This window comes from Phoxinus phoxinus, assembly GCF_949152265.1.
Source record: "Phoxinus phoxinus genome assembly, chromosome: 18".
Lineage (NCBI taxonomy): Eukaryota > Metazoa > Chordata > Actinopteri > Cypriniformes > Leuciscidae > Phoxinus > Phoxinus phoxinus.
In genome coordinates this window covers 24,910,769-24,934,473 of record NC_136893.1, presented here as the reverse complement: position 1 = coordinate 24,934,473, position 23,705 = coordinate 24,910,769, and the positions used below count along the sequence as shown (strand labels likewise).

The window sequence follows — 23,705 nt, the reverse complement described above, 5'->3', positions numbered from 1 at the left end:
GTTATGGTTTGTATCAATAGTGTGTGAATAAGCTTCTCTTTTTTTTTTTCTTTTTTTTTTGCTTCGTAAGTCAAGTCAAGTCAAGTCAAGTCAAGTCAAGTCACCTTTATTTATATAGCGCTTTTTACAATACAGATTGTATCAAAGCAGCTTCACAGTGATAACATGAAAATAATACAAAAAACAATTTCATCATCATCCACCTTTAAGGCAGATCTATAATATTGTTGAATATTAAATGTCCCCAACTAAGCAAGCCAGAAAGGCAAGGCAACAGCGGCAAGGAACCAAAACTCCATCAGGTGACAGAATGGAGAAAAAAACCTTGGGAGAACCCAGGCTCAGTCAGGGGCCAGTTCTCCTCTGGCCAATGAGCGAACAGTGTATGATTATGATTCAGGAGCATTACAGGTCAGAAGTCAGAATGAATCAGAGTATTTGTCCAGTTCCAGTTGGTTGAAGTCGGAGTGGAGAGGAGGAGAGACTGGTTGACACTTCAGGTCAGCGGCGTCATCGTGTCCTGGCGCTGGTCCTTCATCAGATCTGGATACGGCCTGGTTCCGGTGGACAGCGGTAAACCTCGGGATAGACAGAGAGACTAATATTAGCGTAGACGCCATCCTTCTTATGATGTACACCAAGTACATCAGGATTTACGGGAAGTGTTCCCGGTCCCGGCGCTTCTAAACTATGCAGCCTAACATTGAATTATATAAGTCTATAATGTGTTATGTGTATGCTAGGCCGAAGAGGTGTGTTTTTAGTCTAGATTTGAACTGACAGAGTGTGTCTGCTTCTCGGACAATGTGAGGAAGACTGTTCCAAAGTTTTGGTGCTAAATAGGAAAAGGATCTACCGCCCACAGTCGATTTTGATATTCTAGGTATTATTAACTGGCCGGAATTTTGAGATCGCAGTAAACGTGAAGGACTATAATGCGTTAAGAGCTCGCTCAAGTACTGCGGAGCTAAACCATTTAGTGCTTTGTAAGTGATCAGCTATATTTTAAAATGTATACGATGTTTAATAGGCAGCCAATGCAGTGTTGACAGAACGGGGCTAATATGGTCATACTTCCTGGTTCTGGTAAGAACTCGAGCTGCTGCGTTTTGGACCAGCTGTAGTTTGTTTATTAAGCGTGCAGGGCAGCCATCCAGTAGAGCATTACAATAATCTAGCCTTGAGGTCATAAACGCATGAACTAATTGTTCTGCATTATTCATTGAGAGCATATGACGTAATTTAGATATATTTTTAAGATGGAAGAAAGTGGTTTTACAGATACTAGACACATGACTTTCAAATGAAAGATTGGTATCAAAGAGCACACCCAGGTTCCTAACCAACGACGAAGACTTAACAGAGCAGCCATCAAGTGTTAGACAGTACTCTAGGTTATTACGTGTGGAAGTTTTTTGTCCAATAATTAGAATCTCTGTTTTTTCTGAATTTAGTAGTAGGAAATTACTAGTCATCCAATTTTTTAAATCAGCTATGCATTCCGTTAATTTTGTGAATTGGTAGGTTTCGTTAGGTTTTGAAGAAATATACAGCTGAGTATCGTCGGCATAACAGTGAAAGCTAATTCCATGTTTCCTAATGATATCTCCTAATGGTAGCATATACAGAGTGAACAGCAGCGGTCCTAGTACTGAGCCTTGTGGTACGCCATACTGAACTTGTGATTGAAGACATCTCTTCATTTACTGCTACAAACTGATAACGGTCAGATAAGTATGATTTAAACCATGCTAGTGCAATTCCACTAATGCCAACATAATGTTCGAGTCTATTTAAAAGGATGTTGTGGTCAATGGTGTCAAATGCAGCACTAAGATCAAGTACCACTAATAGAGAGACACAACCACGATCGGATGATAAGAGCAAATCATTTGTGACTCTAACGAGAGCTGTCTCGGTACTATGGTGCGGTCTAAATCCGGACTGAAAATCCTCGCAGATATCATTTCTTTCAAGAAAAGAACACAGTTGTGAGGATACTGCTTTTTCTAATATCTTTGACAGAAAAGGCAGATTAGAGATCGGCCTGTAATTGACTAGTTTTGTAGGATCAAGTTGTGGTTTTTTTAACAAGCGGTTTAATCATAGCTAGCTTAAAGGTTTTTGGTACGTATCCTAGAGACAAAGATGAATTAATGATATTAAGAAGAGGATCTATGACATCTGGAAGCATCTCTTTCAGCAGCTTAGTCGGTATAGGGTCTAACATGCACGTTGTCGATTTAGATGATTTGACGAGTTTGCAAAATTCTTCCTCTCCTATAGCAATGAATGAATCAAATTCTCTCTCAGGGAGACTACAATGCACTTCCTGATGCGATACTGTATTAGACGGTTGCATAGTTATAATTTTGTCCCTGATATTATCGATCTTATAAGTGAAGAAGTTCATAAAGTCATTACTGCTGTGTTGCTTGGAAATTTCTGGGCTTGAAGCTTTATTTTTCGTTAGTTTAGCCACTGTTTCAAATAAATACCTAGGATTATGTTTATTTTCTTCAAATAGGGTTGAAAAATAAGCAGATCTAGCAGCTTTTAAAGCCTCTCTGTAAGCAATCGAGCTCTCCTTCCATGAAATCTGAAACACCTCTAGTTTTGTTTTCTTCCAGTTGCGCTCAATTTTTCTGGCTGCTCTCTTAAGGGCCTGAGTGTGCTCGTTGTGCCACGGCGTTGGACTATGTTCTTTAATCTTCTTTAAGTGCAACGGAGCAACTGTGTCTAAAGTGCTGGAAAAGAGAGAGTTAAAAGTTTCTGTTGCAATATCAAGTTTTTCTAAGCTATCCGGGATGCTGAGATGATGAAACTGATTAGGAAGATTATTGATAAAGCAATCTTTAGTAGCAGAAGTGATCGGTCTAACATATTTATAACACGGAGTCGGCTTTGCAGCCTTGGCTAAATGTAATTTACACGAGACTAGATAATGATCTGAGATGTCATCGCTCTGCTGCAGTATTTCAACGGCATCAACATCTATTCCATGTGATAGTATTAGATCTAGAGTATGATTACGACAATGAGTCGGTCCTGACACGTTGTCTAACTCCAATTGAGTTTACAATGTCTTTAAATGCCAATCCCAATGCATCTTTTTCATTATCTATGTGTATATTAAAGTCACCAACAATTAGTACTTTATCTGCAGCCAATACTAATTCTGATAGAAAGTCCGCAAATTCTTTGATAAAGTCTGTATGGTGCCCTGGTGGCCTGTATACAGTAGCCAGCAGAATTTTCAAACGTGATTTATCGTTTACACTAGATATTTTTACATTAAGCACCAACACTTCAAAAGAATTATATTTACAACTAGATTTCTTAGTGGTTTTGAAAATATTACTATAAATTACAGCAACACCTCCTCCTTTGCGTTTCAGACGAGGTTCATGTTTATAACCGTAATCTTGTGGGGTTGACTCATTTAAAGCAATGTAATCGTTTGGTTTTAGCCAGGTTTCTGTTAAACAGCACAACTAGGTTATAATCTGTAATCATATCAACTATTAGCACTTTTGAAGGAAGAGATCGAATATTCAGCAACCCAAGCTTTATCATTTGCTCATTTGTATTATATCTGTTTTTTATTTGTTGAACATCAATTACATTTTTAACCTTAGATGGGTTTGAATGTTTTTTGGATTTCCTAAGTTCGGGGAACAGACAGAGTCTCTATATGATAATATCTAGGTGAAAGAGGCTCTATGTGATGGGATTTATCTGACCTTGGTGTCGTGAGGCCGCTAGCAGACGGTCGGTTAAGCCAGTCTGTCTGCTTCCTGACCTGAGGCCCAGATTGCCCACAATGATTGCATTAGCCAGCACTTTTAAATTTGCTTTGATGTCAGGCGCTCTGGCTCCCGGCAAACATGTGACTATGGTGGCTGGTGTCTCTATTTTCACGTTCCGTGTAATAGAATCGCCAATAACTAGGGCACAATCAGAATAATTCTCAGTGGGTGTTTCACTGAGCGGGGCAAATAGATTTGTTATCGGAACGGAAAAGTGGTTTTTTGATCCGCGACTAGAGCGATCTCTCACTGTCACCCATCTGCCCTGCTGCACGGGCTCTACTTCAGCCGGAACCGAATCATGTAAAGAGTTTATTAGGCTAGTTTACTTTACTAAGCACCACTATTCAGGCCTTGACATTAACACCCGCCAATTGCGGGTGGATTTTGCTCGTGGCGGGTAACACAGTCACTCCAACTAGCCACTTTGGGGGGTTGAATAATTTTAGTCTTTTCAAAAGGCATCTGAAATAAGCCATATTGCAGTGTGACACTACGACACTACAACTCCCATGAATATTACATGCACAGTGCACACAGTGTTGCCTTAGTGACCGACAACACAGAAACGAAGAGACAGCTGGCTGCCCTGCTAGAGTTTCCATTGCAACTTGTAACAAAGAATTTCCCATTGTGGCTCAATAAAGATACTTAAACTCCTCCACTTGAGGCAGGAACTCTCAACCAACCTGAAGTGGGCAGGCCACCCTTTTCCAACTGAGGACCATGGCCTCGGATTTGGAGGTGCTGATTCTCATCCCAGCTGCTTCACACTTGGCTGCAAACTGTCCCAGTGCATGCTGAAGGTCCTGGTTTTAAGGGGCCAGCACTACAACATCATCCTCAAAGAGCAGAGACGAAATCGTGTGGTCCCCAAACCCGACACCCTCCGGCCCCTGGCTGTGCCTAGAAATTCTGTCCATAAAAATGATGAACAGAACCGGCGACAAAGGGCAGCCCTGCCGGAGTCCAACATGCACCGGGAACAAGTCTGACTTACTGCCGGCAATGTGAACCAAGCTCCTGCTCCTGTCGTATAGGGACTGGACAGCCCTTAGCAAAGGGCCCCAGACCCCATACTCCCGGAGCACCCTCCACAGGACACCTCGAGGGACACAGTCAAATGCCTTCTCCAAATCCACAAAGCACATGTGGATTGGTTGGGCAAACTCCCATTAACCCTCCAGCACCCTAGAGAGGGTATAGAGCGGGTCCAGTGTTCCACGGCCGGGACGAAAACCGCACCGTTCCTCCTAAATCCAAGGTTCTACTATCGTCGTATTCTCCTCTCCAGTACCCTGGCATAGACTTTCCCAGGGAGGCTGAGAAGTGTGATCCCCCTGTAGTTGGAACACACCCTCCGGTCCCCCTTCTTAAAAAGAGGGACCATCACCCCGGTCTGCCATCCCAGAGGTACTGTCCCCAACCGGCACACAATGCTGCAGAGACGTGTCAGCCAAGACAGCCCCGCAACATCCAGAGACTTGAGGTACTCAGGGCGGATCTCATCCTCCCCCGGTGCCTTGCCACTGAGGAGTTTCTTGACTACCTCTGTGACTTCAGCTTGGGAGATGGACGAGTCAACCTCCGAGCCCTCAGCCTCTGCTTCCTCAATAGAAGACATGATGGCGTAATTGAGGAGATCCTCAAAGTATTCCTTCCACCTTCCGACGACATCCCCAGTTGAGGTCAACAGCTGCCCACCTCCACTGTAAACAGCGTTGGTGGGGCACTGCTTCCCTCTCCTGAGCCTCCGGACGTTTTTTTATTTCTTTTTTTTATTAATCTACTACATCCATGCACCACATTATCCAATAAGAAGCTACTTTTTTATGTCTTTATCTTAATACGTGGTTTTATTTTAAAAAAGGAGCTTTACACACAACCTTATCCGAGCTAATGATAATGACCTGTATTGTATACATTTATGTAGTCTTGATTTGGGTGTGCACAGTGGTTTTACATTTAAAAGGGTTGTAAATCTAGTTCAAGTAAATTTTAGCACGCCATAGTCAACTTTTATCAGGTAATTTCACAACAACAAAAATGTGGCTAGTAAAAATGCTGTGCTCATCCACGCAATAACCCCCCAAACCCCACCCCACATCATTCTTGTCGGTTATTGGCTGGAACACTTTGTTATGTTTCGTGGTGCGGGTCGCTCTGTTTATTGCTCAGTTTGTTTTTGCTGCTGTTTGTGGAGCTTGGGCTCTCTGCAGAGACCCCGTTTTTTTACAGTGTGTTCAGGGGACAGGCAGCTAGCGGATAGTGAGGAGATGTTTGCGGTATGTGAAAAAAAAGGTTTTGGCCTAAAAAACGCGCAAGATCGCTTAGAGCACCTTTAAATCATTACATTTTTAATAATTGGTTATGAAATTAAACCATTAAAATTAAATCAAGAAAAGATAAACAAAAAGAAAAGAAAATTTGGTAAATTCTTTAAAAAAAATTCATAGTGCCCTAAATTTTATTAATTTTAATATTTTAAAAAAAGATGATTGTTAAATTGTATAAGTTTCATGGTTTCAATTAATTAGACATGCATTTTGATTACTAAAATTTAATTTAACCATTAAAATGGGAGTCCAAAAATATTAAAACGAAAAAAACTGAATAAAAAAAAAGAAAAAAAAGATTTTGGATTGTGAAAAAAAAAAAAAAAATCATAGGGCCCTACAACCAGCTTTTAGGTGCATTACCACCACATTCTGATCCGGACGTGGACATCACGTACCAATCTCAATCCTTGGGCTGACCCGTGAGAAATTTGCTTAATGGAAAGATGCACACACTCTCGACACCTGGTTTTGTTATAGTTTTATATAGTTATGTTTTTGTTTTTTTTGGTTTGGAACAGTTTGTGAATAAACAATTGAACTGAAAAATGATGCCTGCCTATCTGTTTGACTGACATGATGTTTAAAAATGATAAAAATGAATGAAAAGAAAATAGCTTAGAAGTAGTAAGCTACTTTTGCCATATTACTGTAGCTTAGCTTGCTACATTTCCCAGGGAGGTAGCTTCAGTGTAGTGGAGCTGAATTTAATGTAGAGTAACTGCTAGCTTAGCTCACTACATTTTCCAAGTAGCTTGCCAACACTGATGGTTCGTCTTCTTAAAGTATATTAAAAACACCACATAGACATAAACAACATTAAAAACTTGATTTGCACCACAGGGGGATTTTAATGTTTTTTGTGTTGTTTTTTTTACACTGTAATAACCCTGTTTCACACTATCATTAAAGTTCTGCTGGTTTATTCCATATAGGAGCAAGCACCTCTCTGATAAGTTTGAAGTCTCTACCATATGGAAACTACTCGGTTCCGTTGAAGATGCAGGATCAACAAGCGCTGCAGTCAGAAGAGATTCTGAAGGTGGTTGTGTGTGAATGTATAGGAGGAACCGTGTGTCGTGAGCGTGGTCCTTTCTCCGTAAGCCTGGGTCCAGCAGCCATCGGTCTCATGTGTGCCGGACTTCTCCCTTTAGCCCGTGAGTTTTCAGACTAAATAACAACATCAAATGTGCATCTTCAGCAGACAAACAAATCAGAATACAGAAAACTACAATAGTTATAAGTGCCGTTTACGCAACACCATACTTTTTATGCATTTTAGCCATTCATTTATACGACAGCGGCGTTTTGGGGGCCTGAAAACACAAGCTTTTAACCCCTTAAGCGGCACCCCCCCTTTTTTCCATGAAAATGCACATTCTGAACTTAAATGGTTGTAATTCAAGAATGCTTTGGAATATAGATGTAAGATTGGTCTTGTTTTAAAGAAGACATTTGGCAGATTTTGATTAAATAAGAAATAAATTAAGAAAGTTAAACAGAAAAAAAGTTATAGAAGTTTGAGTTTATGAAAATGTACAATGTTAAAAAGTTAATTATTCATGTTTTATATAAAATATATATTTTCAAAACCTTGAGGACTCTAAAAATGCAAAAAAAAAAAAAAAAGTCAAAAATCTGAACAAGTTGTGTTTCAAATGTTAGGTTGATATCTCAAAAACTGAGCTTTCAGTGAGATTTAGTTTGCGCGCAGTACCACACTTCTCCACTAGTTGACATTCCTGCCCATATTAGAGCGCCTCCATTTCCATATGTGGTTTGAGTGATCTGAACCATTATTTTTACAATTTTCATACATTTTATGCAGTACCCATCCTATTCAGAAGTAGTGTTGGAAGTTTGGCAGATTTTGAAATGAATTCAATCTCTAAGAAACAGAAAGATCCCGTATGTGCATTATAGATCACTGCCACATCACAAATGCTGAATCTATAATTTTTTTCTTCATATTTAAACCATTTTCAGACCTTTTTTTCTAAAAGAATTGAATGGATGCTATCTTTTGAACCCTTGGCATGAAAACAAACTGAGGTTTCTACCATTCTTTCATGATTTTTCATGTTCATCACTATTTCAAAATAAAGGTCTGAACACGCCTTAGGATTATGAAAATATTCTTGTTGCAAATTGATAAATTACGGCTCCTCTATAATTTATTTTGAAAATCAGTCACCAAATATGTAAACTAGAGATTGTAAGCTTTCAATCTTCTGGGTGTGTGTATGCAGATTAATGTAATATAATGACACGCCTTGTTTGTTTGTTTTTTTGCAGTTCTATTACTTTGTTTTTTCTGTAACTGCAAAGACAAGACATTTCAACACATACCTCTGAACCTGTATGACGAGGGCAACCAAACCCTGGTCAAATACAACGATGAGGGAGGAGGCTCACTCTTTAAGGTGTGTGTGAAACTGGTCTTGCTCAGAGTTCAAAGTTATGAATCAAGTAGAAGGACGTAAAAACTATCAGCTGTGTTCCTGACTTATATTTCTTCTTAAGAAGTACAGTTTGGTATTTGGTGTCCCTTATCTATGTGGCTTGTGCTACAAAGTGCATATAGATATAGATGTATATAGATATGACAAAATATTTTTTTCACTGTTTACACTCATATTCATCAGTCTTCATTAAATTGAATCTGATGTTTTTTAACATTTTGAAAAATATAACTTGTGGTATTTTTGAATTAGACTGATTTGTGAATGTGTTTCGGATTCGAAGCTTACATGGTAATTATTTTAAAAGATTATTTAAGATAATAATTTTAGAACAAATCTAATAAGTAAAATTTTTTGGTTACACTTTATTTCAATAGTCCACATTAGACATTCTATTGACTATAAGTAACTTTTCAACTACATGTCTACTAACTCTCATTAGAGTATTAATAGGCTGTAGTAGACTGGTAGGTTATGGTTAGGTGTTAGGGTTCGGGTTAGGAGAATAATCTTGAAGAATGACTTGTAGTTGCCAAGTACTTATAGTCTGTTGTGGGACCAAGAAAATAAAGTGTTAGCAAATATTAAGCAGTCTACTAATACTCTAATGACAGTTAGTTGACATGCAGCTGCAAAGTTACTTATAGTTAGTAGAATGTCTAAAGTGGACTATCGAAATAGTGTTAACATTTTTTTTTTTTTATTATGAATAATTATTTTTATTAAGATTAATACGCAAGCTCATTATATTAATGCACTCTCTGACTACAAATAAACAGGTTGTTTGTATTGTAACCACAACGAGCTTGAGGACGCACGTCCTGATTTTGCTTTTTGATTTGTTGTTCCTGGGTCAACAAATGTTTCTCAGAAAATGTAATCCTAATCATCCCTGCCCCGGCCCATACACTATCCCTAAAATCAGCGAATAACACTGATGTAGAAGCATCTAATGTTGTAAGCCATAAACTGTAAACTTGTCACTCAAATCTGATTGGTTGATTGGAATGTCAACAAAGATGTTGATCCAGGAACTCGTTGCTCTTTGTGAAAGCAGGTTCTGCTATTGGGTGCATTCCAAAGTATCGGCAGTTATATTTGCATGTTAAAGTCTGAACTTGTTTACCTGAGAATAGTTGGTGCAGTTTTATGAGGCGCAACATCTGTGGTCTAATTGTGAGGAATAATTTTGCCTGTAATTATTTTCTCCTCAGCCCGAGACCGGTACTTCCAATTTTGGACAGATGAAAAGCATTAAAGTTGCATCTGCACCGGTATGTGCATGTTTTTTTTCTTCACCTTTTTCTCTCTCTTTTTTTTTTTTGTCATTTATAAATGACACATAGAAAATTGCATTTAAAATACAATAATAAAATTCAAGCAAAAATATAGTTTAGTATTATCATGTGACATCCCCTTCAGCCAATACAATTCAAATCTATGTGCCATGTACTTGACATTTTTAGCGACAAGGAAGTGAAGGAGAAATTTGCATGTTAGGTCACATGCTGTTCATTTTAGGCTAGGCTTAAACAAATTCAGTGTACATCCAAATGTGTTTGGTCAATTTTATGAATGCACATTTTGTTAAATCTGCATTTATCTGTCAATAAATGACTCAAAGAATGCATTATGTATAAATTACAAAGTCCTTTTCGAGGGATACATATTTTCAGTGTAGCTGCACTATTGTTCATTACTGAAGCTTCATTACCTAAAGGTTAAGGTTCATTACCTTTTTGCCTGTGCTTTAGGTTGATGTTAGTAGGCTAAGTTTTATAGAAGTCAGAGGGGGAAAGCTGTACTTTTTCCAGAAAGTATTGATTATAGTGATGGCTGTGCATCAGAAAATATGGTCGTAGTAAGGAAGAAAGAAAGGAAGAAGCTAAAGATCAAGGAGGATAGAAGCAGATATGTTACATGTGGAAAGTCTTGTGGATTTTCACTTGTGCTACAATCGCAATGTTTTTTAATAAATAAATAAAAACGTTTTATATTATTTTCCATTTCATTTCATAATTATTCCTTTAGAGGGGTAATATTGGGGACAGCAATAGGATTAGACATGTTGTATCCCATTTTGGCACAGTGAACAGAAACCCAAGATGAGTTGCACTGTAAAGTAAAGAGCTTCATGTCGCTACATGCGATAAGATTGACACTTGACAGCAGTTATCTCAACTGCATGTTAGAAATATACACTGGGCTGTCAAGCTTCTTTTACATGTTAGGACCTGTTATGCCAAAATATCATAATATTCAAATGATTTCAGCAGTTACAAGGCGCCAAGGACTTGCATTTGCAGGTGTTTCTCACAGTTGTTTTTTTTTTGTGGTGACTTTTACTCCATGTCTTTTAAATTGTACATGTCTTCTAAATTATAATACAAAACTGATCAAAAGTTAAGTGACAGAAACATTTTGTAACATTAGAAAGGTCTTCACTATTTTAAATCAATGCAGTTCTTTTGAACTTTGAATCAAAGAATCCTGAAAATAAACAATATCACGATTTTCACAAAAACATTTATTATCAATATTGAAAACAGTTGTGCTGATTTGTGTGCTGAAATGCAAATGACACATTTGATCTCATTGATATTGTTCATTGAAGCTGCTAGAGTTGAGTATTGTTAGAGATCGAGTAAGTGAGTGTATCTGCATTTACAGTAGATATAGCAATTTCCTTCAGGTCAGTCCTATATTCATAATAAAAAAAATATGTTTAAATATCCACTGCGATATCTTGTCCTTTTAACAGTTAAGGGGTTTTCCCGTGCCTATATTCATCTGTCAGGTGTGTCTTCCTTCTCCGTGATCAATAGTTTGAGTCCTTTCAATGTAAAAGTCACTGTAAAAAAAATGTTGGTTTAACTTAAAAAAGCAAGTTACCAATTTGAGTTAATACAATGAAGAAGAATGGTTTAATAAACAGAAACTCAAAATAGTATGTTATCTTCACACATTAGTTATTGAAGTTGATTTGACAAAAGATAAAAAGTTGTGGTGATAATTTTTTTTTACAGTGTACTGACTGACTCGCTCATAAAGACAGTCTTTGCCGCCATCTATTGGCGAAATAATGTATGTAACTTCTGGTGCTGTTTACGGTCAGGGACTATTTAGTGATTTTACTTCATGAAAGTTGCATAGATACATATTTTTCGGCTTTAATATTTGTATTGTGTGGCAACCGTTTCATAAAAGCAATATGGTACTCGAGGCAAGTGCTGTATCGGCTGAAGGGGTTGCACTTACATGCATAAGCATGAGATCTGTAACTGTTCGGATTTTAACTGTAAAAGTAACAACAGGACCTAAAAGAAAGTGATGTGATATAACCCTTTAAACCTCATACTGTAAGTTGAAGACAATTAAGCTACTAACACCCTGCATATTACTGTTGTTGCAGCCTGCGTACCTGGGTAGTACAACTGATGGATTCATGCGGACTGATAATGGTACACTGAGAGGCTCTGCAGGGGTGAGTGTCACATCAAGTCAATGCGTCGACTGCCAAGAATTCATCTATTCTGTTGGCATGCATGGAAAAGTTGACTACAGTACACAAATCTGTTAAAAGGATTTACATGTGGTAACATTGTGGAATTAGATTAGTTCAAATATTTAAATCTTTGTATGTGACACATTTTTGATAATTCAGGGAAAAAATGATGGCTCGAAATGCCAACGGAGAATGTAAACCAAAACAAACAAGACTTCATAATAAATGCAGGGCAAAATAGACAGGGTAATGAATTAAGAAAACAAGACATAACTTTATATAGCAAGACATTAACTAATAATGAGCAGAGAGGATACTGGGAAATGAAGTCTGCCATCTTCTGGTACTTAAGGTTACCGCAGCTCACCGATGCCACACATTGGCCGACCTTTAACTTTTATCCAATAGCTATTTGCCTAAGAGAGTGGGAGTGTGGGAGTGGGAAAGAAAAAATACATGATAAAAGCATCCAAAAGATCTCGAAAGAAAAGGCAAGTTGAGACTGGTTAGGTTTCCTAGTTATTTCACTTAAAATGTGACTAAAAAGGCACTGCAAAAATGTGAATGACTCATAAACGAGTGTTGTGGTTTGTACAAAAAACGTGATTTTTGAAACCTAACGCATGAAACCTATAAACCTGTGAGGTTTAGAAACATCAGTGGGGCGTAAGAAGATCATACAAAAACTAACAAATGAGAACTAATTCATATAATACAAAATAGCCACCAATTTGACAATTGGCAAAATGTAAAATAGGTGCGAATTGCTGTGAGATTGTGTTGGCATAACTATAGAGGTGAATGGCTTTTGCTAGACACGTGACTTTTTACTCTGTTCGAAGCACTAGGACTAACAATTCAAACATGTAATAATACTAAATATCATGTGTCATGTTCATAAGTCACAGTGTTCTTTTGGTAATCTGAAATATTAACTAATTTATTCATTCATTTATTCTCTCACAATAGTATACCTCTGGCTCATTGTCCTATGGCAGAAGTGTGATCGGCATGGTGAGTGAACCATCAAGTTTAGGGTAAAACTATGTAAAATGAAGCAGTAGTTATCATGCTGTACTTCTTTTTTTTATTGTTAATCAAATGCAAATAAATGGTAGATTTCCTTGCATTCATTATATCATTGAACATTTTTATTCTTATCAATGTTGAAATTGATGTCCTTGCTGAATACATTTATTTCAGTCATGACAACTCTATTTTTTTTTTAGCATGTGTATGTATTTTTCTTGGCAGACATAGTATGGACTTGCTACTGCTAATAGATACACAGATACACTACTGTGAGCATGTAAGATCTGCTGCTGCATGAATATACAGCAGTGTTAGGAACGTTACTTTAAAAAAGTAATTAGTTATAGTTACTCACTACTTGTTCCAAAAAGTAACTGAGTTAGTAACTGAATTACTCTATAATAAAAGTAACTTGTTACCAGGGAAAGTAACTTTTTGCGTTACTGTTAAAAAAAAAAAGTTGCTATAATCCAAAGAATTTGGATTTTTGTGAGCAGTTCTCACAAGTCAGTTGAAATGAGTAGAACAGACGGGTGTTTGTGAATAACTTTCGATATTTATTGCACGTCGAAAGACAGCAAGAGGTTTATCCTGCACTTCAAGTATTATCTTTGTAAGAAAAGTAAACGGTTACACCATATAAAGTGCATAACTCTTAGCCTGGCTAACGCCAGACCCAATTCTCGTTGAGACTTGGGTCTGGGAACCACATGTGCATTTTCTCGTATTTGAGGCGTGGTTTACGAATGCCCGGCGCCGTTTATTGGGTGCTAAGAATGTCTATCAAATGCGCCTGTACGTAGCTCATAGCCAATCGTTTCCATTATACCAGATGACGTATGTAGAGCGACAGAAATTAGACAAGGAAGAAGACGATGGGTAAGATATTTTTGTGTAAACAATGACGTTCAGCGACTATTGCCATTTGTGCAAGATAAACATGAGGGTCGAAGGTATATATGGATATAAACAAACTGCTTAGTTGTGTCTCATAGATGTCGTCATCGTCTTGCTGCTCCCTCCCCGTTCTGTGATTGGTTCCCTAGATGAGGCGAAAATCTGGTCCATGGTATCCAGACTGCCTTTCAGCGTGAAAAAAATCGCGCTGCGCAAAGGCAGTATGGGGAAACCCAGGCTACATAACTCTAGCAAATTAAATCAAACTCTCTCAACCCGAGACAACTGGTCAAGAAAACAACCTGGCGAACTAGCATCTGTGGTGGAGGTATCTGTGTTTTTTTGCCACTAGCTTTGTAGATGCGTGTGTCAATGTGAGATGCTTCATTAAATTAGAGTTGATTACAACGGATGTCGACAAAGTTTTCGCTCCTGGACATAATGTACACATTACATGCACGTTCTTGCCTTTGACCACAACGAATTTGAAGTAGTGCTTATATCTCCACCTTGAAAATGCCAACTTTTCATTGGATTGCTCCTGACTCGCCATCTCTGCTGCTCCGTCAAATGTGTTTAGCGGTTGTGTGTGTGTGTGTGTGTGTGTGTGGCGCCTGGCGGGTGTGCTGGCATGTGTGTAAAAACACTGGCTCTGATTGGCTACCATGAAACATGACTCTGCCTTAGCCAATCATAATCGCTTACCTCGTAATCAACCCACCTCCTCGCTAGCTGTGAGCCAGGGGTGCGTTCGGAATCGGATTACACAGTTTATTCAATAAATGCATATAACGCACCGCATTTAACGTCCAGTAACGTTAACGGCGTTGTAACGGCGGGAAAAGTAATTAGTTAGATTACCACGTTACTGAAAAAAATTACGTCGTTACCTAACGCTGATATACAGTACATGTATATCAGCTCTAGAGTTTCATGACTGAACTACATATTAATTTAAAAAATCTTACTGACCTCAAACTTCTAAACTGTAATGTATATACAGTAAATGTATATAGGTCATAATGTATATGGGTCATTGATTATAATGGATATTTAATAATATAGTTGTTTTTTCCCCCTCTCTCTAAAGCAACGTAACCAGTCAATAGGCCGATGGGGAAGGGAAAGCTACAGGGTAAGCTTCTTATAAATTACAAAAAAAGATAGATTTTTAAGAAAAGATTCTTGAACACTTATCAACTAAAGGTTTTGAAACTTGGTAATGTTACATAGTCATCTTTTTTTTAGACCATTTTCGTTGTAGTAATAGCTAAACTTGTTAAATATAGAAATAACACAATTCAATTAACATTTAAAAACAAAAAAAGTTAAGTACCTGTTTCAACTAAAGTCTAAATTAACTTGTTTTTTAGAGTGGAGCCAGCCAGATGTCCCGGTCATACAGCTTGGCTAGAACAGAAAGAAAGCTGGCAGATCAAATCGAGAAGGTGAGTCCACTACATAAAACACTTACCTGGCATGATTTTCAGGAAACCTGTAGAAAATATGAGAGAATATTCCTTGATTATTACGCAGGAATGAGAGTATAGTGCCCTAGACATATTGGCCAAGAAAATCGCAACTTTTAATTTTCTGTCGGCCTTAGTCATACACTGTAAAAAAAGATGGACGACGCCCCTTGGCTTTAGTCTTCACCAATGGAAAAAAGCGGTCATTATCCCGATATGGCGCTGACATCTTGGGACTTGAGTCTGAGATCTCGGGACCTGACCTGCGCAGTAGCGATCTCAGGACCTGACCTGCGCAGTAGCGATCTCAGGACCTGACCTGCGCAGTAGTGATCTCGGGAGCTGACCTGCACAGTAGTGATCTCGGGAGCTGACCTGCACAGTAGCGATCTCGAGACCTGACCTGCGCAGTAGTGATCTCGGGAGCTGACCTGCACAGTAGTGATCTCGGGAGCTGACCTGCACAGTAGTGATCTCGAGACCTGACCTGCGCAGTAGTGATCTCGGGAGCTGACCTGCACAGTAGTGATCTCGGGAGCTGACCTGCACAGTAGCGATCTCGGGACCTGACCTGTGCAGTAGCGATCTCGGGACCTGACCTGCGCAGTAGCGATCTCGAGACCTGACCTGCGCAGTAGCGATCTCGAGACCTGACCTGCGCAGTAGCGATCTCGAGACCTGACCTGCGCAGTAGCGATCTCGAGACCTGACCTGCGCAGTAGCGATCTCGAGACCTGACCTGCGCAGTAGCGATCTCGGGACCTGACCTGCGCAGTATCGATCTTGGGACCTGACCTGCGCAGTAGCGATCTCGGGACCAGACCTGCGCAGTAGCGATCTCGGGACCAGACCTGCGCAGTAGCGATCTCGGGACATGACCTGCGCAGTAGCGATCTCGGGACCTGACCTGCGCAGTAGCGATCTCGGGACCTGACCTGCGCAGTAGCGATCTCGGGACCTGACCTGCACAGTAGCGATCTCGGGACCAGACCTGCGCAGTAGCGATCTCGGGACCTGACCTGCGCAGTAGCGATCTCGGGACCTGACCCTGCGCAGTAGCGATCTCGGGACCTGACCTGCGCAGTAGCGATCTCGGGACCTGACCTGCGCAGTAGCGATCTCGGGACCTGACCTGCGCAGTAGTGATCTCGGGACCTGACCTGCGCAGTAGCGATCTCGGGACCAGACCTGCGTAGTAGTGAGCAGGAAGTAAAGCCGCAAAATCAACGCCCCCTCCTCACTCTCGCAGAATGCACTCTCACTGCACTTTCTTAAGTGGCCTATGTCTGCTCCGTTCCTCCATTCTGCTCCAATTTTGATGTCTGTTGATTGCAGTGCGACAAGGCTTGTTAAATTCAATGGGGGGGGGGGGGGGCGATCGAGACATTTTGGCTTCACTTTTCAGGGCTTGTGCGGCACGCTTGGTCCAGAGCCATATAGAGAGAGAGTTGCGACAACTCCATTCACTCCAATGGAACGGTTTTTTACAGCAATGGCGGTACGTGGAGCCTCTCAATAGTTCCCGGAAGTAGCAGCCGTGCCATAGAGTTCCAGCAGAGGCCCTTTTAAAAGGTAAGACGTTTAAAGAATAAGATTGTATATTATCAGTACATCTGAATCAATTTAACTTGTGTATTAGAGCATGCTAGTTGATTATTGCTATCTAAATTAGTAGTTTTAGAGGACGTTATCAGATAAATTATAAGTCATTGGATAAAAGTAGTAGGCCATAACAAACCCACGAACAGCCCATTAATGTTATATTATATATTATATTATAATATTAATGTAGTTTTATCCTTTGTTGTGTGTAAGAGGGAAACGCTTCTAAACGAGGCTAAATATGACATTGGGAGTGTGATAGTCATGAATGGAAGTGGTAAAATAAGAATATCCGTTTAATTTCGTATTATATGTGCAATAACAAAATCAAATCCTTATTTTAGATTGCATATTTGAGTAAACAAAAACGTATGGGTGGAGTTTTTTCAGGCATCGTGTTTCTGTTGACCATTATCTAGATATTACTGTTTCAGCCCAGCTGATTTTTGGATTGATGGGAAAGGGAGATGGAAGTTTATACGTGAGATTAAAAACAACACTAAAAAATGCTGAGTTGTTTCAACCCAATTTTGGGTCAAACATGGACAAACCCAGCCATTGGGTTATATTTTTAAATTAAATTTTTAACCCAACGTTTGGGTTTGTCCATATTTGACCCAAGATTGGGTTGAAATAACCCAGCATTTTGCTTAAAAGCAGCAAGCCGTTTTAAAAAACAAATCTCACTGGGCTAAATGGGGAATCATACTAAATAAATACCATAACTGTGTTATATACTACTACTGTATATAATTTGTCCCGTTTTTGTCTCCTTTATCTCTTTCAACACAAGAAGCACAAAGGGGATTCAGTGGATCCTGAAGACTCCCGCACTGACGCTGTACCCTCACCTTCAGTCTCTGCTCCTTGGATTTGCAAGACTTTTCTCGCTCCTTATTTTAAATAAACATTACACTTGCCAGTATTGGTCTTTGTGAAAAAGCGCAGATACACCTAGACTACTGTATGATTAACGCTCAATTTAACAAAAGTTTTTCAATTATCTCAACATCTTTAAAAGGAAAGGTTTATATTAAAGTTTTTAAACATAAAATGATGCCATAGAATTTCGTTTTCAATTTTTTATTCTTAAGACAATAGTTTATTTATTTTAAATAGTTTATTAGTCTGTTTATTGTGCGGACAGTGGCACAACCTGACATTTTGGGGGTTTAAGATAACAAAACATAAAATGTATTATTTAAATGTATTAAAAATGAATTAAAACTAAATAGGTTTTATAGATTAAAGTGATGTATGTCATGAATTGATCAAATTATGTTAAAAGGAAATAATGCACTTGGACACAAAATACAATTGGACTCTTGGAAATAATGTGTGTGTGTATAATAATGTTTTGTTTTAGAATTGGATATATTGTGTATCTGTATTAATTTATATAGTAATACGTGCATGGTAAACATTAAGATTATTTGAAATTTCACTTAATTAAATTTTCAAATTTTACATTAACCCTCTGGGGTCGGCAAACGCGCCGGCGCGTTTTGCTAGGTTTTTTTTACATAGCAGCAAAATAGACTTAAAATACTCCGTCATTTTTGGTCATACAGACTTAAGAAATATGAAAAAATAAGCTGTTAAATGTCTACTTTTTTATGTGTCCACTTACAATCGAAATGTGCTTTTGTAAAATAAAGAAAATAAACAGGGTGTTTTTTCTGCCTCTCCGTCTCCGTGAACTTTTTTTCTGGTGCACGTCTCTAAACTTAAAGGGGACCTATTATGGCCCTTTTCACAAGATGTGATATAAGTATCTTATGTCCCCAGAGTGTGTACGTGAAGTTTTAGCTCAAAATACTTTGTTTGTATTGTTTAAATGGTCACTTTTTGGGGCTCAAAAAAACGCACCATTTTAGTGTGTCTCCTTTAAATGCTAATGAGCTGCTGGTTCACGGCACAGGGGGCGGAGCCTAACCAGCTCGCGCTCAGTGAACAATCTCAACTCACGGAAAGATGATAATATCAAAACAGAAACTCAGTAACGTGTTCATTTCGACTCGGACAATAATGCCTAGAGTCAGAGAATATATGCTGTATGGAGTTGGAACAGGTATAGTTTAGTTGAATTACGGTTATAACCTACAGTATGTGTCATTGATTGTAGTCACTATCAATACAAGCCTGCTGTAGGACCACGTCTGAATGATGACACAAAAATGATGGCTACGTGATACCCTTAAACATAAAAGTTTAAGAACACAAAAATACTTCAAAACAACTGCAACACGGTCTTTGACCAAGGTAACGTTTGCCAGAAATATGTTAACAAAGGCAGGCAATGCAAGTTGAGCACACTAATCATTAAATATTATCAGATGAAACAACATTGCTATAACTACATACACATACTACATTCACATGTCAGTGTATTATATACATATTGTAAATCAATGCATTTATTGACTACAAATGACCAAAAATCACAGTTTTCCATCGATTTGAATTGGCGCCGAAGCGCTTCCTGGAACTATCCACCGTTTACGCGAATCGCGTGACGACCAAGCATTCTGAACTTCCGTTGTCGCAACTCTCTCTATATATGGCTCTGGCTTGGTCTTAGTACACAATGTAACTACATAAGAGTCAAGTTTTAAATGGGAAAAATATTGAAACTCTTTGGTCTTTTTTTTTGGAGAGAGATGCTAACGGTCTAATCAGATTCAATGATCTATGCTAAGCTATGCTAAAAGTGCTACCGCCTGACCCCGAGATCGGCTGAACTCAACTGCTTAACTCTACGGGAGCTGGAAAATGAGCCTATTTCCAAAAAAAAGTGGAGTGTTCCTTTAAGAATATTATTTTCCATTTAACAATCCATTTAAAATAATGTTGTAGTGTACTATAAAAATGTAATTCACTGAGAGAGAGAGAGAGAGAGAGAGAGAGAGAGGAAAATGTCATGAGCTGCTGAGAACTGTTATCATTTCACCAGTGAGATGATATTTCACAATGATTGATTCACAATAACCGCTTATATTATAATACTGTTTATAGTCCCGTGTGAAAAGAAGTACACTTTAGCATACTTCTAAAAAGAGTACATATTACGGAAATATATATATAAAGAAGATACGTAAGTTTAAACGTAACGTAATTTTTTTCAGACATTGTATGTAAACTGCACATATTAAAGTTTACATATGAAATGCAAGTTTGACATTTTAGGCTACTTTTTTACCAATTTAAGTAGGATTTATGTACATCTTTATCATTTTAATATCTTGTGACTTAAAATATACACTAATGTCATTTCTATTGAAAGTTGTATGTCGTGTATTTAAAAATATATATTTCGAATTACTCATTTGTAATGACAAAGCTGCAATTCAGTAAAATATATTAACCTTAAATAAAAGACTGAATAACAAATTTAAAATTATAATCCAGTACTTTAAATGTGCTCTGTTAGTCAACACATCAAAATAAGTGTCCTTTTTAAAAGCATGACGTAAGATTATTAAAACTTAATTACATGATTACAAAGTGCACTTTTTAAAAGTGTACTTCAGTATCTCAAGAAACAGTCATGAAAATATACTCTAAGTGCACTTAAGTGCCTTTTATTTAATTATATTATCTGCAAATATGAAAATATGCTTCTAAAATTTGCATATTGCATAAAAAATATGCTTCTAAAATTTGAAGAAATGCCCATTCAGTGTAATCAAGTGCACTTCTTTTTCACAAGGGTTATATTAGTTTAAACTAGAGCTGTAAACGATTAATCGCGATTAATCAAATCCAAAATAAAAGTTTGTGTTTACATAATATGTATGTGTATTGTGTATAATCATTTTGTATATATAAATGCGCACACATGCATGTATATATTTAAGAAAAATGTGTTATTTATATATAAAATAGTTATATTTATATATATATATAATATAAATCATATAAAAATGTATATGCAGTATATAAATGCAAATATTTCTCAAATGTGTATTTGTGTATTTACACAAAATGATTATACACAATACACACACATATATTATGTAAACACAAACTTTTATTTTGGATTCGATTAATCGCGATTAATCGTTTACAGCCCTAGTTTAAAGTATGCTTAAGTGTGAATGCGAATCACCATACAGGTTCATTTCATTTGCTTTTATGTCAGTTGTTGTGGAAACGAGAACAGTTGAAGTACAGTAATATTGCACTGCATGCCTTGCCTTTGGCACACTACTGGTGGAGAAGAGACCTTGCTTCAACTTGAATCAAGTGCACTGTCTCCACCTGTCTGCTAGATCCTTCATTGCACAATGTAATATTAATGTACACATTCTATCAGCTATCAAAAGCTTTAAGATTGTTTTTTCTCTTTCCATTATGTTATTTTATAGAAAGTCAGCGGGTTTCCGGAAGGACTGAATGACTATCCTGAATATCCCACCTATTTATATGAATATGAGGGGAATGAAAGTAAATCCGAGTCACTGGATAAGCTGACTGTTAGCAACCATAGTGATAACCTGGACTTCATTCAGGACCTTGGGCCAAAGTTCAGCACTCTGGGACGGATTTGTCAACAGGAAATGGAGCGCAGGAATGTCCCTAAGTGAAAATTTGAGCAATTCAGCTTTATATCGTTTAATGATCGTTCCACATTTCTATAATGCTTTCAGCTCAGCTACAAAGGGTTTCCAGGGATTTTTTGTACTGTGATTTTTTTTTTTTTTTTTGGAGACAGTGCTCTAGACAAGGACAAGCCTTGAATTGGAGCACCATGACACCTGCACAGGAGCAGGGTGATCATGGATAAGCTGTGAACATTACATCTTCAGTGCCAAGACTGGCCTCAAGGAACTGTGATACACTATGCTTTTGTGCTCATGATATATAAGGAATATGTGCATACGAAGAATGTTGAGTGCTTTCAGAATGTTGAGTGCTTGAATTGAAAACTGCTAACTTGACCTCAGCTTGTGCCAGCCAGTTTAATCGGCTTTTTTCTTTTTTTTTTCCTCAGCAAATGTAAAGCCACACTTTCCCAACCACACTTAGTCATGCGGATTGTGTAAGCGAGTTTTTGTCTGGGGTTGTCCTGCACTTACATGATGCTATTAGGACGCTGACTTTAGGTACCGTCTTGTTTCGTGCACTTTGCTAGGATGGCTTTGCATTGCAGAATCTCATGTATTTAAGGGATAGTCCAGCTGAAAATTAGCCTGGGAAAACCCCTGACCACTCTCAGTTGTAACTGAGTTAGGGTCTGGCAAAGCTCCATAGACAATTCATTTCCAAAGGGGCGTCACCAACGGACGTTGCTCAAATGGCTCTGGGCGCAATTGGATAGAACTAAAACCAATCAGAGCGATGAAGGACATGACGTATGCAGAGCGACGGAGAAACATCTGAGACTCTCAGCAATTCTGTTTGTGTTTTTCAGGAAGATGTAGCAATGGCTTCTGACGACTTTTGCCGTTTTTGTAAAAAGAAAAATATTAATAGCTGGTGTCCACCGCCACTCCAGCAACATTTTTGCAATATTTGGAAAAACGAATAGCATCTCTGACCGACTGAAACATCTAGGATTGGCGGTCGAACATAAAACATCAAGATCTGATTGCATTTGCCCACGTTGTAAGGCATTTATATTGCGATTTGAACGCGATTTGCCAGTGTATAGGTTATGGTTAAAGGACGAGCAAGACGGCGAAGCGACGGGATCGACAGATGTGCAACAGACGCGATAGCTGATTCGAACGAGTGATGTTCCACGGCGGCATCCATCTTTGTAATGTACAAAATCTGCGTCACCGTCTCTGCTCTGTCGTCATCGTGTAAAGCCCGCCCCAACGTTTCTGATTGGTGCCGCGAGTTCGACGGATTGGAAATGGGTTTCAATGGGCTCTTTGCCAGACCCACTTGCAGAGCAAATCTAAATTTGCCAGAAGTGGTCTGGGTTTTCCCAGGCTAGCCGAAAATGACAGTTCTCCCATTTACTCACCTTCACGTTGTTCAAAACATGTTGAAGCTTATTTCCAGGTAATTGTGACTTTTTATCAAGAAATTCTGACAATCTTTTTAGAATTTTGAGTTTACATCTTGCAGGTCTGATTTTTTTTCTCGGAATTCTGAATTTACATATGCAATATATATATATATATATATATATATATATATATATATATATATATATATATATATATGTGTGTGGGGTTTTTTTTAAACATTTTTATACACCTGACCTGTCCGTATACACATGCAGAATTCTGGGAAATTATGAAATATAAACTCGCAGTTGCCAGATGTAAACTTGCAATTGTGAAAAAAGTCAGAATTGTGAACAAAGTCACAATATAATTAAATATTTTTATTCTGTGACGAAAATAAGCTTAAAAACAAACTTGCAGGACTTTCTTCTGTGGAACACAAAATAAGGTACTTTGAAGGACACAGGGACCCCAAAAGAAACATTGGAGCCCATTGACTTGTGGACAAAAAGTACCGTTTTTGAAGGACATGAGTGTAAGTAAATGACTGAATAATTAAATATTCATTTTTGAGTGAACTTTCCCTTTAAATACTGACGGTTAAAAAAGCGCAAAAGTGAATAGAGACAATAA

The 23,705-nt window shown here is 38.2% G+C and overlaps 1 protein-coding gene across 4 annotated transcripts in view; it reads left to right on the top strand.

Annotated features, from left to right (window-relative positions):
- LOC306985353 (cadherin-like protein 26) overlaps positions 1 to 22,567 on the top strand; it is a 146,028-nt gene extending 123,461 nt beyond the window's left edge. For 2 of the 4 annotated variants that reach the window (XM_079587513.1, XM_079587512.1), the window contains exons 12-19: positions 7,081 to 7,302; positions 8,441 to 8,568; positions 9,822 to 9,881; positions 12,020 to 12,091; positions 13,082 to 13,126; positions 15,132 to 15,176; positions 15,415 to 15,489; positions 21,480 to 22,567. In XM_079587513.1, the coding sequence (XP_079443639.1) occupies positions 7,081 to 7,302; positions 8,441 to 8,568; positions 9,822 to 9,881; positions 12,020 to 12,091; positions 13,082 to 13,126; positions 15,132 to 15,176; positions 15,415 to 15,489; positions 21,480 to 21,698 (866 nt within the window). In that variant the 3' untranslated portion in view covers positions 21,699 to 22,567. Of the gene's footprint in view, positions 1 to 7,080; positions 7,303 to 8,440; positions 8,569 to 9,821; positions 9,882 to 12,019; positions 12,092 to 13,081; positions 13,127 to 15,131; positions 15,177 to 15,414; positions 15,490 to 17,000; positions 17,083 to 17,905; positions 18,798 to 21,479 lie in introns of those variants that run through there. The other 2 variants (XM_079587515.1, XM_079587514.1) reach the window with 2 other exon arrangements.
- Positions 22,568 to 23,705: the final 1,138 nt, after the last annotated feature.